Below are 14,360 nucleotides of genomic sequence, written 5' to 3' on the forward strand. Positions count from 1 at the left end.
TTGGAGATGATAACAGTGGCTAAAAAACATTAAATAGTATGTTGTATGCTATCACGAATTTATTACAATAGTACACGTTTACTATACAGTTAGAAAACATTTAGGAATTGTTCTCCACGGACTTATGTTTTACCTAATCTGTCCCAATTTAGACAAAAATTCATTAATAATAACAAGAATGAACATTTTATTTACATAGATTTGTATTTATAAAAATGAAACAAAAGAAGCCGGTGGGCTGTAAGTTTCATTAAAAACTCAGTATGTGATTGTGACGCTCTGTCATGACCACACACACAAACACTATTGACAGTATGGTGGTTGATTTGGACAGCAGAGGTCAGTGCTCGCCTGCAGGTTCTAGCACAGTTTAGTGTCTTCTCGATTTCCTACTTCCTGTATTGTTCATATGTTTAGGAATTAAATCAGGTTCATTAGATCACCATTACACAGTAGTGTAGTGGTTAGCACTGTCGCCTCACAGCAAGAAGTTCCTGGATTTGAGGCCAGCGGCCGACGAGGGCTTTTCTGTGTGGAGTTTGCATGCTCTCCCTGTGTCTGTGTGGGTTTCCACCGGGAGCTCCGGTTTCCCCCACAGTCCAAAGGCATGCAGGTTAGGCTAATTGGTGGCTTTAAATTGACCGTAGGTGTGAATGAGAGTGTGAATGGTTGTTTGTCTCTGTGTCAGCCCTGCAATGACCTGGCAACTTGTCTAGGGTGTACTCCACCTCTCACCCATAGTCAGCTGAGATAGGCTCCAGCTTGCCTGCGACCCTGTAGAACAGGATCAGCGGCTACAGATGATGGATGGATGGATGGATGGATGGATAGCCAAATCAGGGAAAACAAAACATAAATCTGTGCAGTGCTGCTGGAGAAAATGAACTCATTCTGGTTATTTATATCTTTGAAATGCTGAAATGAACCTATAAACTAATGCCCAAGAGGTGTTCATGCAAAACACAATAAACACTCATAAATACCATAAAGGTTCGAATAAACACTGCTGTTAGGTTGCTGCCAATGCAACCTACAGTTAGGTCCATATATATTTGGACACTGACACAAATTTTGTTTTTTTACCCGTTTACTGAAACATATTCAAGTTATAGTTATATAATGGAAATGGACATAAAGTCCAGACTTTCAGCTTTCATTTGAGGGTACCACATTAAAATTGGATGAAGGGTTTAGGAGTTTCAGCTCCTTAACATGTGCCACCCTGTTTTTAAAGGGACCAAAAGTAATTGGACAATTGACTCAAAGGCTATTTCATGGGCAGGTGTGGGCAATTCCTTCGTTATGTCATTCTCAATTAAGCAGATAAAAGGCCTGGAGCTGATTTGAGGTGTGGTGCTTGCATTTGGAAGATTTTGCTGTGAAGAAAACATGCAGTCAAAGGAGCTCTCCATGCAGGTGAAACAAGCCATCCTTAAGCTGTGAAAACAGAAAAAAACATCCAAGAAATTGCTACAATATTAAGAGTGGCAAAATCTACAGTTTGGTACATCCTGAGAAAGAAAGAAAGCACTGGTGAACTCATCAATGGAAAAAGACCTGGACGCCCACAGAAGACAACAGTGGTGGATGATCGCAGAATAATTTCCATGGTGAAGAGAAACCCCTTCACAACAGCCAACCAAGTGAACAACACTCTCCAGGAGGTAGGCGTATCAATATCCAACTCTACCATAAAGAGAAGACTGTATGAAAGTAAATACAGAGGGTTCACTGCATGGTGCAAGTCACTCATAAGCCTCAAGAATAAAAAGGCTAGATTGGACTTTGCTAAAAAACATCTAAAAAAGCCAGCACAGTTCTGCAAGAACATTCTTTGGACAGATGAAACCAAGATCAACCTCGATCAGAATGATGGAAAGAAAAAAAGTATGGCAAAGGTGTGGTACAGCTCATGATCCAAAGCATACCACATCATCTATAAAACACGGCGGAGACAGTGTGATGGCTTGGGCATGCATGGCTGCCAGTGGCACTGGGTCACTAGTGTTTATTGATGATGTGACACAGGACAGAAGCAGCCGGATGAATTCTGAGGTATTCAGAGACATACTGTGTGCTCAAATCCAGCCAAATGCAGCCAAATAATAATCAGCGTTTCATAATACAGATGGACAATAACCCAACACATACACGGAGTGCAGAATTATTAGGCAAGTTGTATTTTTGAGGATTAGTTTTATTATTGAACAACAACTATGTTCTCAATCAAACAAAAAGACTCATAAATATCAAAGCTGAATATGTATGGAAGTTAGAGTGGGGTGCTTTTAGTTTTGGCCATTTTAGGAGAATATGTATGTGTTCAGGTAACTTCCACTGTGCAGAATTATTAGGCAACTTAATAAAAACCAAATGTGTAGCCATTTCACTTATTTATTTTCACCAGGTACACTGATATGACAACTCCAGATTTCCAAATAAACATATCTGACATTCAAACACAAAACAAAATCAGTGACCAATATAGCCACCCTTCTTCATGAGGACACTCAAAAGCCTTCCATCCATAGATTCTGTCAATTTCTTTATCTGTTCACGACCAACATTGTGTGCAGCAGCAACCACGGCCTCCCAGACGCTGTTCAGAGAGGTGTACTGTTTTCCCTCTTTGTAGACCTCACGTTTTATAATGGACCACAGGTTCTCTATGGGGTTTAGGTCAGGTGAACAAGGGGGCCATGTCATTATTTTTTTCACCTTTCAGACCTTTACTGGCTAGCCACGCAGTGGAGTATTTGGACGCATGAGATGGAGTGTTATCCTGCATGAAAATCATGTTCTTCTTGAAAGATGCTGACTTTTTCCTATACCACTGCTTGAAGGTTTCTTCCAGGAACTGGCAGTAGGTCTGGGAGTTGAGTTTGAGTCCATCCTCAACTCGAAAAGGTCCAACAAGCTCGTCTTTGATGATACCAGCCCATAGCAGTACTCCACCTCCACCTTGCTGGCGTCTGAGTCGGAGTGGAGCTCTGTGCCCATTACTGATCCAGCCACAGGCCCATTCATCTGGCCCATCAAGAGTCACTCTCATCTCATCAGACCACAGCACCTTAGAAAAATCAGTCTTAAGATATTTCTTGGCCCAGTCTTGACGTTTTATCTTGTGTGCTTTACTCAGTGGTGGTCGTTTTTCAGCCTTCCTTACCTTGGCCATGTCCCTCAGTATTGCACACCTTGTACTCTTTGACACTCCAGGAATGTTGCAACTCTGGAATATGGCAGAACTGGATGCTAATGGCTGCTTGTTAGCTTCACGCTTGATTTTCCGCAGATCATGTGCAGTTATTTTGCGCCTTTTTTTCCCCACACGCTTCTTTCGACCCTGTTGACTATTTGCAATGAAACGCTTGATTGTTCGGTGATCACGTTTCAACATCTTCGCAATTTCAAGAGTGCTGCATCTGTCTGCAAGACATCTCACAATTTTATACTTTTCAAAGTCTGTCAGATCTCTCTTCTGACCCATTTTGCCAGAGGAAAAGAGGTTGCCTAATAATTATGCACACCTGATATAGGGTGTTGATGTCATTAGACCACACCCCCTCTCATTACACAGATGCACAGCACCTGATATACTTAATTGGTAGTAGGCTTTCAAGCCTAAACAGCTTGGAGTGGGACAACATGCATTAAAAGGATGTTGTGGTCAAAATACTCACTTGCCTAATAATTCTGCACTCAGTGTAAAGCCAAAGCAACCCAGGAGTTTATTGAAGCAAAGAAGTGGAATATTCTTGAATGGCCAAGTCAGTCACCTGATCTCAACCCAATAGAGCATGCATTTCACTTGTTAAAGACTAAACTTCAGACAGAAAGGCCCACAAACAAACAGCAACTGAAAAACGTTGCAGTAAAAGGCCTGGCAGAGCATTAAAAAGGAGGAAACACAGCGTCTGGTGATGTCCATGAGTTCAAGACTTCAGGCAGTCATTGCCAACAAAGGGTTTTCAACCAAGTATTAGAAATGAACATTTTATTTACAATTATTTAATTTGTCCAATTACTTTTGAGCCCCTGAAATGAAGGGATTGTGTTTTAAAAATGCTTTTAGTTCCTCACATTTTTATGCAATCATTTTGTTCAACCCACTGAATTAAAGCTGAAAGTCTGAACTTCAACTGCATCTGAATTGTTTTGTTCAAAATTCATTGTGGTAATGTGCAGAACCAAAATTAGAAAAATGTTGCCTCTGTCCAAATATTTATGAACCTAACTGTACACTCACTGGCCACTTTAATAGGAACGTGTTCTTGATTCTAAGATTCCTGTTCTTGGTTGGCAGGAGTGGAACCCTATATGGTCTTCTGCTGTTGCATGCGGAGATGTTCTTCTGCTCACCATGGTTCTAAAGAGTTGCTATGAGTTACTATATCCTTCCTGGCAGCTTGAACCAATTTGGCCATTTTCCTCTGACCTCTCTTATTAACAAGGTGTTTCCACCCACAGAACTGCTGCTCACTCAATCTTTTTTGTTGTTTTTCGCACCATTCTGTGTAAACTCGAGAGACTGTTGTGTGTGAAAACCTCAGTAAATCAGCAGTTTCTGAAGCACTCAAACCAGTCCACCTGGCTCAAACCAACACCCATGCCACAGTGAAAGTCACAGAGATCACAATTTTTCCCATTCTGATCTTTGAAGTGAACATTAACTGAAGCTCTTGATTTGTATCTGCATGATTTGATGCATTGTGCTGCTGTCAAGGGATCGGCTGATTAGTTAACTGCATAAAGCAGCAGGTGACTGGGTCTTCCTAATAAAGTGGCCGGTGAGTGTATAGCTGGGGGGGACCATCTTGGTGTAAGATAATAACTAATAACATTGACTGTTAAACTTTCTGGGGTTGACTTTATCACAGTAATGATTAAGTTGCACACATTTGAAATTCTCTTCATCACCAAATGCAGTAATTTTTCACTGTTCCTCATGTCCATGTGTTGAAGGCAGATTATTAGTGCTATTTCCTTTCACATCATCTCCTAATTGTACAGAACGTTGGATGAGATACAGACAGTGACTCAGAAATGTAAATGATCATATGATATTTTATGCTTTCAGTACAGTCAGGATTCTTATTTCATTAAAAAGTGATTATATTTATAGGAAGAACTCTACAGCCTTCTATTACCAAAACATCCTCATTCACTCTCAGACCGACAGATCAGTTTGTTTCTGTTCTATTTCTATTTTACTTCCCGTTTGTTGCCCATTTTAAGAAAAGCCTCATGTCACTACATTATATCTAAGAATGAATTAATCTGAGAATTCCTAAGTTGAGGAAGAGAGAAATGATGCCGAACACTCCAGAAGTTTCTCCTCTGTTCTGGGCACAGTGGTATGTTCCTGAGTCAGAAGTGGGCGGGGTTATAGTCAGCTGGATGCCTCCTGATTGGTCGGTTTCGCGCGAGCTTTGGAGAAGCGCCGAGAAAGCTCGAGAAGAGAATGGCGGAGTCCGCTGGTGAATATAAAGAGAGAATGGAAGCGTGTGTAACAAACAGCTGTCTAAGAGCAGTGAGAGCCTCAGCAACGGAGAGGAGCCAAGCGGCACATTTAATCAGAGAGAACACACAACCTTCACATATTTCAGGAGCCGAATAACTGTAAGTACGATCATTTATCTCCATTATGAGTGCCGTTATATGACAGGATTTATAATCTCTTTGAAGGACACATTGTTATCAGGGAACTGGACAGGAGAATAATATTAAAATGTATTCTGAGACCTTATTATAACTTTACAGGACGACATTTCGTGCATTTTACTACAAGTAGAAGAATAAATCATTGCATGTGTAATAACTGAAATTAAATTGGGGTGCTCGAATAATAACTTTGTTATGCATGCGTATTTCTGTATTTTTGTTTTATTGTAATTACTTTTTGATTAATAGTTTATTGGTTTAAATTGATCACAGAGACGCACATTTAAAAACGTCTTGACCAAACTTCTGCCATTGTTTTTGTGTGTGTTATTTACAGGCATCCGACAAACCAAATCAAGATGTCCTCTGCTAAAGGAATTGCTATTGGGATTGACCTGGGCACCACCTACTCCTGTGTGGGGGTGTTTCAGCATGGAAAAGTGGAGATCATCGCTAATGACCAGGGAAACAGAACCACGCCCAGCTACGTGGCCTTCACAGACACAGAGAGGCTCATCGGCGACGCCGCGAAAAACCAGGTGGCCATGAATCCCAACAACACGGTGTTTGACGCCAAGAGGCTGATTGGCAGGAAGTTTGACGATCCGGTCGTACAGTCCGACATGAAACACTGGCCTTTCCAAGTGACCAGCGATGGAGGCAAGCCGAAAGTTCAAGTCAAGTACAAAGGGGAGAAGAAATCCTTTTACCCCGAAGAGATCTCCTCCATGGTTCTGGTGAAAATGAAGGAAATCGCAGAGGCCTATCTGGGACAGAAGGTGACAAATGCCGTTATTACCGTTCCTGCCTACTTCAATGACTCTCAGAGACAGGCCACTAAAGATGCCGGAGTCATCGCCGGACTGAACGTCCTGAGGATCATCAACGAGCCCACGGCTGCGGCCATCGCCTACGGCCTGGACAAAGGCAAGAAGGGAGAGCGCAACGTCCTGATCTTTGACCTGGGCGGTGGTACCTTCGATGTGTCCATTCTTACCATTGAGGACGGCATCTTTGAAGTGAAAGCCACGGCAGGAGACACTCACCTGGGTGGAGAGGACTTTGACAACCGCCTGGTCAATCACTTTGTGGAGGAATTCAAGAGGAAGCACAAGAAGGACATCAGCCATAACAAGCGAGCCCTCAGGAGGCTACGTACAGCCTGCGAGAGAGCCAAGAGAACCCTTTCCTCCAGCTCTCAAGCCAGCATTGAAATCGACTCCCTGTACGAGGGCACTGACTTTTACACTTCCATCACCAGAGCACGCTTTGAAGAGCTGTGTTCAGACCTGTTCAGAGGAACACTAGAGCCGGTGGAGAAGGCCCTGAGAGATGCCAAGATGGACAAATCCCAGATCCATGAAATTGTCCTGGTTGGAGGTTCGACGAGAATCCCCAAGATCCAGAAGCTTCTGCAGGACTTCTTTAATGGACGGGAACTGAACAAAAGCATCAACCCAGACGAGGCGGTAGCTTACGGTGCTGCGGTTCAGGCTGCCATCCTGACGGGCGACACCTCTGGAAACGTCCAGGACTTGCTGCTGCTGGATGTGGCTCCACTGTCCCTGGGCATCGAGACAGCAGGAGGAGTCATGACCACTCTCATCAAGCGCAACACCACCATCCCCACCAAGCAGACACAAGTCTTCAGCACGTACGCAGACAACCAGCCTGGGGTTCTGATCCAGGTGTTCGAAGGTGAGAGAGCCATGACCAAAGACAACAACCTGCTCGGGAAGTTTGATCTGACGGGCATCCCACCTGCACCACGTGGGGTTCCTCAGATTGAAGTGACCTTTGACGTCGACGCCAATGGCATTCTGAACGTGTCTGCTGTGGACAAAAGCACCGGCAAAGAAAACAAGATCACCATCACCAATGACAAGGGCAGGCTGAGCAAGGAAGACATTGAGAGGATGGTGCAGGAAGCAGATAAGTACAAAGCAGAAGACGACCTGCAGAGAGAGAAGGTTGCGGCCAAGAACTCCCTGGAGTCGTATGCTTTTCACATGAAAAACAGTGTGGAAGATGAAAGCATGAAAGGCAAAATCAGCGAAGAGGACAAGAAGAAAGTAATTGAGAGGTGTAACCAGGCCATTACCTGGCTGGAGAACAACCAGCTGGCCGAAAAGGAGGAGTTTGAACATGAGCTGAAGGAACTGGAGAAAGTCTGCAAGCCCATCATCACTAAGCTGTACCAGGGAGGGATGCCAGCAGGAAGCTGTGGCGCTCAGGCACGATCGGCTTCAGGAGCAAACACTCAGGGACCAACTATTGAAGAAGTGGATTAAAAATGATCTTCATATCTGAAATATTTCTTTGTAAACACTTTTACATTTAGCTGTTATCAGTTTGCTAACATTGTCATATTTTAGTATACACGAACATGACCAACCTCTTGTTAGTTTGCACATAAGAAGTCTGTTATAACGGTCGATGAGTGCTCACAAAACTGTGAAACAAATGTAAAATATTGGTGTGAATATTTTTGTATACAATTTATTTTAATAAAGGTTATTATTATAAAGGTAATAAAGTTTTTTTCTCTTTTATTATAAATGTACTAAGGCATCAATTAAATATTTGTTGATGTATTGATAACTTTTTCATTAATATTTTTCCTTGAACATCTATTACACTGAATATTTAACACAAGCTAGAAAATTAATGATGAATGAACGGATTCAAAACCCAGGTGATTTTATGTCCTTTTGCTCCAATTTATATACGTGTGTGTGTGTTTAGTCTATGTCTATTTCTTATCTAGAGTATGTATACTGTTTATATTGTTTATTTCAATTATTCTATTTTTTATTTATTGCATTGCCTGTTTGCACCGTGGGTCAGAGAGGACTGAAATTTCATCTGTACTGTATGTCGAGCATGTATAGCATATTTGACAATTGACTTGACTTGGATGAATGAAGATCCTGACCAGCATTCACCAGCAGAGGGCAGTATTGGTTTGAATTGGGAAAAAGCCTTTCATAAAAAACTCATCTTTGAGCCAATACAAAAATGAACACTCTTAGAGTGCAGGTAAATATTTAACAATTATTCCACGAAATCGAGTCGTACATGAGCGGATAGCTATAAGTCATGTACAATGAGATTGAGTGGAATAACTTTTATTCCATCCACATTCACTGGATTTTGAGAAACAAAGCAGTTTTATCTCATCTCATTATCTCTAGCTGCTTTATCCTGTTCTACAGGGTCGCAGGCAAGCTGGAGCCTATCCCAGCTGACTACAGGCGAAAGGCGGGGTACACCCTGGACAAGTCGCCAGGTCATCACAGGGCTGACACATAGACACAGACAACCATTCACACTCACATTCACACCTACGGTCAATTTAGAGTCACCAGTTAACCTAACCTGCATGTCTTTGGACTGTGGGGGAAACCGGAGCACCCGGAGGAAACCCAAACGGACACGGGGAGAACATACAAACTCCACACAGAAAGGCCCTCGCCGGCCAGGGGGCTCGACCCCAGACCTTCTTGCTGTGAGGCGACAGCGCTAACCACTACACCACCGTGCCGCCCCAAAGCAGTTTTATTTTTTTGCAAATTCGATAAATAAAACCTTTATTCAAAATGTCCGACAAAATAATGTATGCTTAACAAACCAGCAACATGACGGTAGCAATTTATGAAAAATGCTGTAACAGTAATTCTTGAAAAATAAAAAAAAAGATACGTTCCCATCAAATACTTTCATTTCATATTTTGTAACTTTTTAAAATATTTTTTTGCAGTTTTGTTTTCAAATAGTTTTTATTTCGTCCTCAGTTGGTTCAGCAACACGTGCCGCCATTTTGTTCTTCTCTACTCATGGTATATGAGCTGATAGCCTAGTAGTAAAGTAGCCAATCAATCAGAGTGCACGATTGCTCATATCCAGTGAATGTGGATAGAATAACAACCATTGTACCTGTAATATTATTACTGAAACCCAAAGTTTTTCTTTACTATATAGCAAAACACATTTAACTTATTCATTATTAGGCTAAAATTATGTGAGGTGTCTGACAAACAAGTCCTGGGAGTGAGCCATTACTATACAAATAATAATGTATTAGAATGAGCACATTAATATAAACCTGTGATTTGTATTAATACAGGCATGCAATGTAAGACAGTTGATCTGTGAAAATGTTTTTAATGCTTTTTTAAAACTATGATATGTAACAAGAAGACATGGTCATCACTATCCCCCGCCATGAGCATTTTACGAAGACCTCTTAACACTTACGCCCTTATAAGCCCATTGCTTTAATATTGACTTATGTTGTAAATGCTATGACACCTTCATAAAATGCTACCCAGCTTTTTTCAGTCATATGAGCACGCAAAGTTTCATTGATGTAGCTTATGTAGTTTCTGAGAAAACTTGTCCAGATTGAGTCCACAAAAGTACAAAGTACAATCGCAAAAATCAAGGACCGTAACTCTGAAAATAATAATTTCTTGTAAATGATTTTCGAACTCATCCAATACGAGCGTAAGTAGAAGCTTCATGCTCAATTTCATTCATCTAAGTGAAGTACATTTCCAGAAAACTTGTCCACTTTCACAAACTCCAAGAACATAAAAAAAAAATCAAGGGCCATAACTCTGAAAATAATAATTTCTCATAAACGATTTTCAAACTCAACTTAAATCATGACCAGTAGTATGAGCACGCAAAGCGTCATTGATGTAGCTTATGTAGTTCCTGAGAGAACTTGTCCAGATTGAGTCCACTTGTACAAAGTTCAATAACATAAAACAAATCAAGGGCCATAACTCTGAAAATAATAATTTCTCGTAAATGATTTTCGAACTGAACTTAAATCATGACTAGTAGTATGAGCATGCAACGCTTCATTGATGTACAGGTAGCTTATGTAGTTTCTGAGAACACTTGTCCAGATTGAAACGGATGGATGGATGGACGGACAGACGGACGAACTCCATTCCTATATCCCCCTGTGCACTTCGTGGCAAGGGATAATAATGAACACAGTTTGGGGTCTCTAAACAACTGCCAAGGTCTCCTAATTCTGTTCTGGCATCTGATTTTCGCTAGCACACTCCATGTGTCTGTAAATGAAAGAGGTGCGAGATCATCCTCACCAGCTTTAGCCAAACAGTGTGTGAGCCCATGGATACTAATTAGTCGTTTTTTCTTGGAGAATGCATAGGCACAAGAGGGACATTTATTAATAGCTGTACTACACAAATGCCAAAGGACTGAAGACATACTGTTGAATGTCATATCAGACTATTTCAAAATGTTGGTGTTCTTTCTTTCTTTGTTTAAACCAACTGGTCATTTGTCACATAGTGAGGGAGAGGTAATTTTAAGACATGATTTACCAAATCTAAGTTCGTTTTTACAAAACGTCCCCCCAAGTAGGACAACAAATGATGAATGGACTAAAACTTGCATAATTCCTAGCTAAGTTAGGGCTTAGTTTCCTTTAGTGAGTATACAGTGGTGCTTGAAAGTTTGTGAACCCTTTAGAATTTTCTATATTTCTGCATAAATATGACCTAAAACATCATCAGATTTTCACACAAGTCCTAAAAGTAGATAAAGAGAACCCAGTTAAACAAATGAGACAAAAATATTACACTTGATTATTTATTTATTGAGGAAAATGATCCAGTATTACATATCTATGAGTGGCAAAAGTTTGTGAACCTCTAGGATTAGCAGTTAATTTGAAGGTGAAATTAGGGTCAGGTGTTTTCAATCAATGGGATGACAATCAGGTGTGAGTGGGCACCCTGTTTTATTTAAAGAACAGGGATCTATCAAAGTCTGATCTTCACAACACATGTTTGTGGAAGTGTATCAAGGCACGAACAAATTAGATTTCTGAGGAGCTCAGAAAAAGCGTTGTTGATGCTCATCAGGCCGGAAAAGGTTACAAAACCATCTCTAAAGAGTTTGGACTCCACCAATCCACAGTCAGACAGATTGTGTACAAATGGAAGAAATTCAAGACCATTGTTACCCTCCCCAGGAGTGGTCGACCAACAAAGATCACTCCAAGAGCAAGGCGTGTAATAGTCGGTGAGGTCACAAAGGATCCCAGGGTAACTTCTAAGCAACTGAAGGCCTCTCTCACACTGGCTAATGTTAATGTTCATGAGTCCACCATCAGGAGAACACTGAACAACAATGGTGTGCATGGCAGAGTTGCAAGGAGAAAGCCACTGCTCTCCAAAAAGAACATTGCTGCTCATCTGCAGTTTGCTAAAGATTACGTGGACAAGCCAGAAGGCTATTGGAAAAATGTTTTGTGGATGGGTGAGACCAAACTAGAACTTTTTGGTTTAAATGAGCAGCGTTATGTTTGGAGAAAGGAAAATACTGCGTTCCAGCATAAGAACCTTATCCCATCTGTGAAACATGGTGGTGGTAGTATCATGGTTTGGGCCTGTTTTGCTGAATCTGGGCCAGGATGGTTTGCCATCATTGATGGAACAATGAATTCTGAATTATACCAGCAAATTCTAAAGGAAAATGTCAGGACATCTGTGCATGAACTGAATCTCAAGAGAAGGTGGGTCATGCAGCAAGACAACAACCCTAAGCACACAAGTTGTTCTACCAAAGAATGGTTAAAGAAGAATAAAGTTAATGTTTTGGAATGGCCGAGTCAAAGTCCTGACCTTAATCCAATCGAAATGTCGTGGAAGGACCTGAAGCGAGCAGTTCATGTGAGGAAACCCACCAACATCCCAGAGTTGAAGCTGTTCTGTACAGAGGAATGGGCTAAAATTCCTCAAAGCCGGTGTGCAGGACTGATCAACAGTTACCGGAAACGTTTAGTTGCAGTTATTGCTGCACAAGGGGGTCACACCAGATACTGAAAGCAAAGGTTCACATACTTTTGCCACTCACAGATATGTAATATTGGATCATTTTCCTCAATAAATAAATGACCAAGTATAATATTTTTGTCTCATTTGTTTAACTGGGTTCTCTTTATCTACTTTTAGGACTTGTGTGAAAATCTGATGATGTTTTAGGTCATATTTATGCAGAAATATAGAAAATTCTAAAGGGTTCACAAACTTTCAAGCACCACTGTAGATTTGGGGGCTTTTTGAGTATAAAAGCTACTATTTACCATTTACATTTTCCCATATATATATATATATATATATATATATATATATATATATATATATATATATATGTTAGATATAAATTATTGTCTGTTTACAGTTAAAATATATGGAAAAAAACAAATAAGTCTAGGTTCGCTACTGACTATGCCACTTCATCTGGAATAATTATCATCAGTTTCCTTCTGAGAGCACACCAACAAAATAATTTGTTATTGCTCATTTACAATAAGTACTCTTTCAAGAATCAGTTGTACAAAAGACACCAGGGAATTTTATGGTGTCTGTCTGGTATGTCGATATTGTGATAACAGTCTTTTGGCTCTGTGCAAGTATGTGAAATATGAAATGTAAAGTATATCTTCTCTGTCCTCTCTTCATTTTCCCCCCTTAAGAAATTTCTGCCTATATCAAAAGTTGTTTTAAGATGAGTGGCCTTCTGTTTTTGGAATGCCAACCCTGAAATAAAATCTCAAAAAACAACCCACCACCGCGAAAACAAAACTCAGGCTCGGGCACAGAACAATACAAGTGGCTCGCACCTCTTCTCAGCTTGAGGACTGGAGTAAAGTGTATTCAACCATGCACACATTTAGGACATGGGCAACTGATCCATCCTGAACAGGTGGTCCTTCTATATCTAAAAAAACATGCATGCAAATTCTGGCCTCTAATTATTATTAGAAAATTAGTTAGGATGTATATATACATGGTGTAATTGTATACACATACCCAAACACAATGTTCCCTCAGGGCTGTGGATCTCTTTCACTGTTATCTTAACAACGTACACAAAAGTGGAGCACAGGTGTATATTCATCCTTTGCACATCAGTATACACAATAACTTAGTTTAGCTTTTACGTGACACATCCAAACAAAACACTGTAGCTGGACTTGCAAGAACATGAAACGATGTCAAATAATCACATCAAGCTACATTTACAGCGCCCTCCATGATTATTGTCATCGCTTGTAAAGATTAGTAAAATGGGTTCGAAAAAAAATTCACCTTTTGGTGAAGCCAAGCTGTAATCCATGACTTCCTGATTAACTGGGGAACACATATGAGGTGACACAGAGGCCAAATTACCTCAACATCAACATGGGAAAGATAAGAGAGAACACACAAATGAGGGAGAAGTGTGTTGACCTTCATAAGTCAGGGAATGGTTATAAAAAAAAAATAGCTACTCACCTGAAAATGTCCATTTCCTATGTCCTGTTAGGGCAATAAAAAAAAATAAAATAAGATAAATAAATAAATAAAGTGGGCACCAACTGGAACTGTTACAAATTTGCCCGGAAGAGGACTCAAGTTTATTTTGCCCCCATGTGCAGTGAGGAGGAGGGCAAGAGAGGCAAAAAATTCCCAAGGATGATTGTTGGCGAATTACAAGAAAAAGTAAAATCTTGGGTTTTCCAAGTCTCCAAAACCACCATCAGACTCCACCTCCATGCCAACAGATTATTTGGAAGGTTTACTAGAAAAAAAAGAAGCCCTTTCTGTTAGTTAACCACAAACATAAGCACCTGAAGTTTGTGAAACGCTACGACAACTTTGACTGGAACC

At 40.7% G+C, this 14,360-nt stretch overlaps 1 protein-coding gene across 1 annotated transcript; it reads left to right on the forward strand.

Moving 5' to 3' along the window:
* Positions 1–5,438: 5,438 nt before the first annotated feature.
* On the forward strand, positions 5,439–8,137 carry LOC132868809 (heat shock 70 kDa protein). Its single transcript, XM_060902005.1, has 2 exons — positions 5,439–5,619; positions 5,999–8,137. The coding sequence occupies exon 2, from the start codon at positions 6,021–6,023 to the stop codon at positions 7,950–7,952; it is 1,932 nt and encodes a 643-aa protein (XP_060757988.1). The 5' UTR covers positions 5,439–5,619; positions 5,999–6,020; the 3' UTR covers positions 7,953–8,137.
* Positions 8,138–14,360: the final 6,223 nt, after the last annotated feature.

The sequence above is a fragment of the Neoarius graeffei genome, chromosome 20, assembly GCF_027579695.1.
Source record: "Neoarius graeffei isolate fNeoGra1 chromosome 20, fNeoGra1.pri, whole genome shotgun sequence".
NCBI classification, from domain to species: Eukaryota; Metazoa; Chordata; class Actinopteri; order Siluriformes; family Ariidae; genus Neoarius; species Neoarius graeffei.

What these genes read in the sequence shown, in the direction of transcription:
- LOC132868809 (XM_060902005.1), top strand. Translation starts at nt 6,021, where the DNA reads ATGTCCTCTGCTAAAGGAATTGCTATTGGGATTGACCTGGGCACCACC.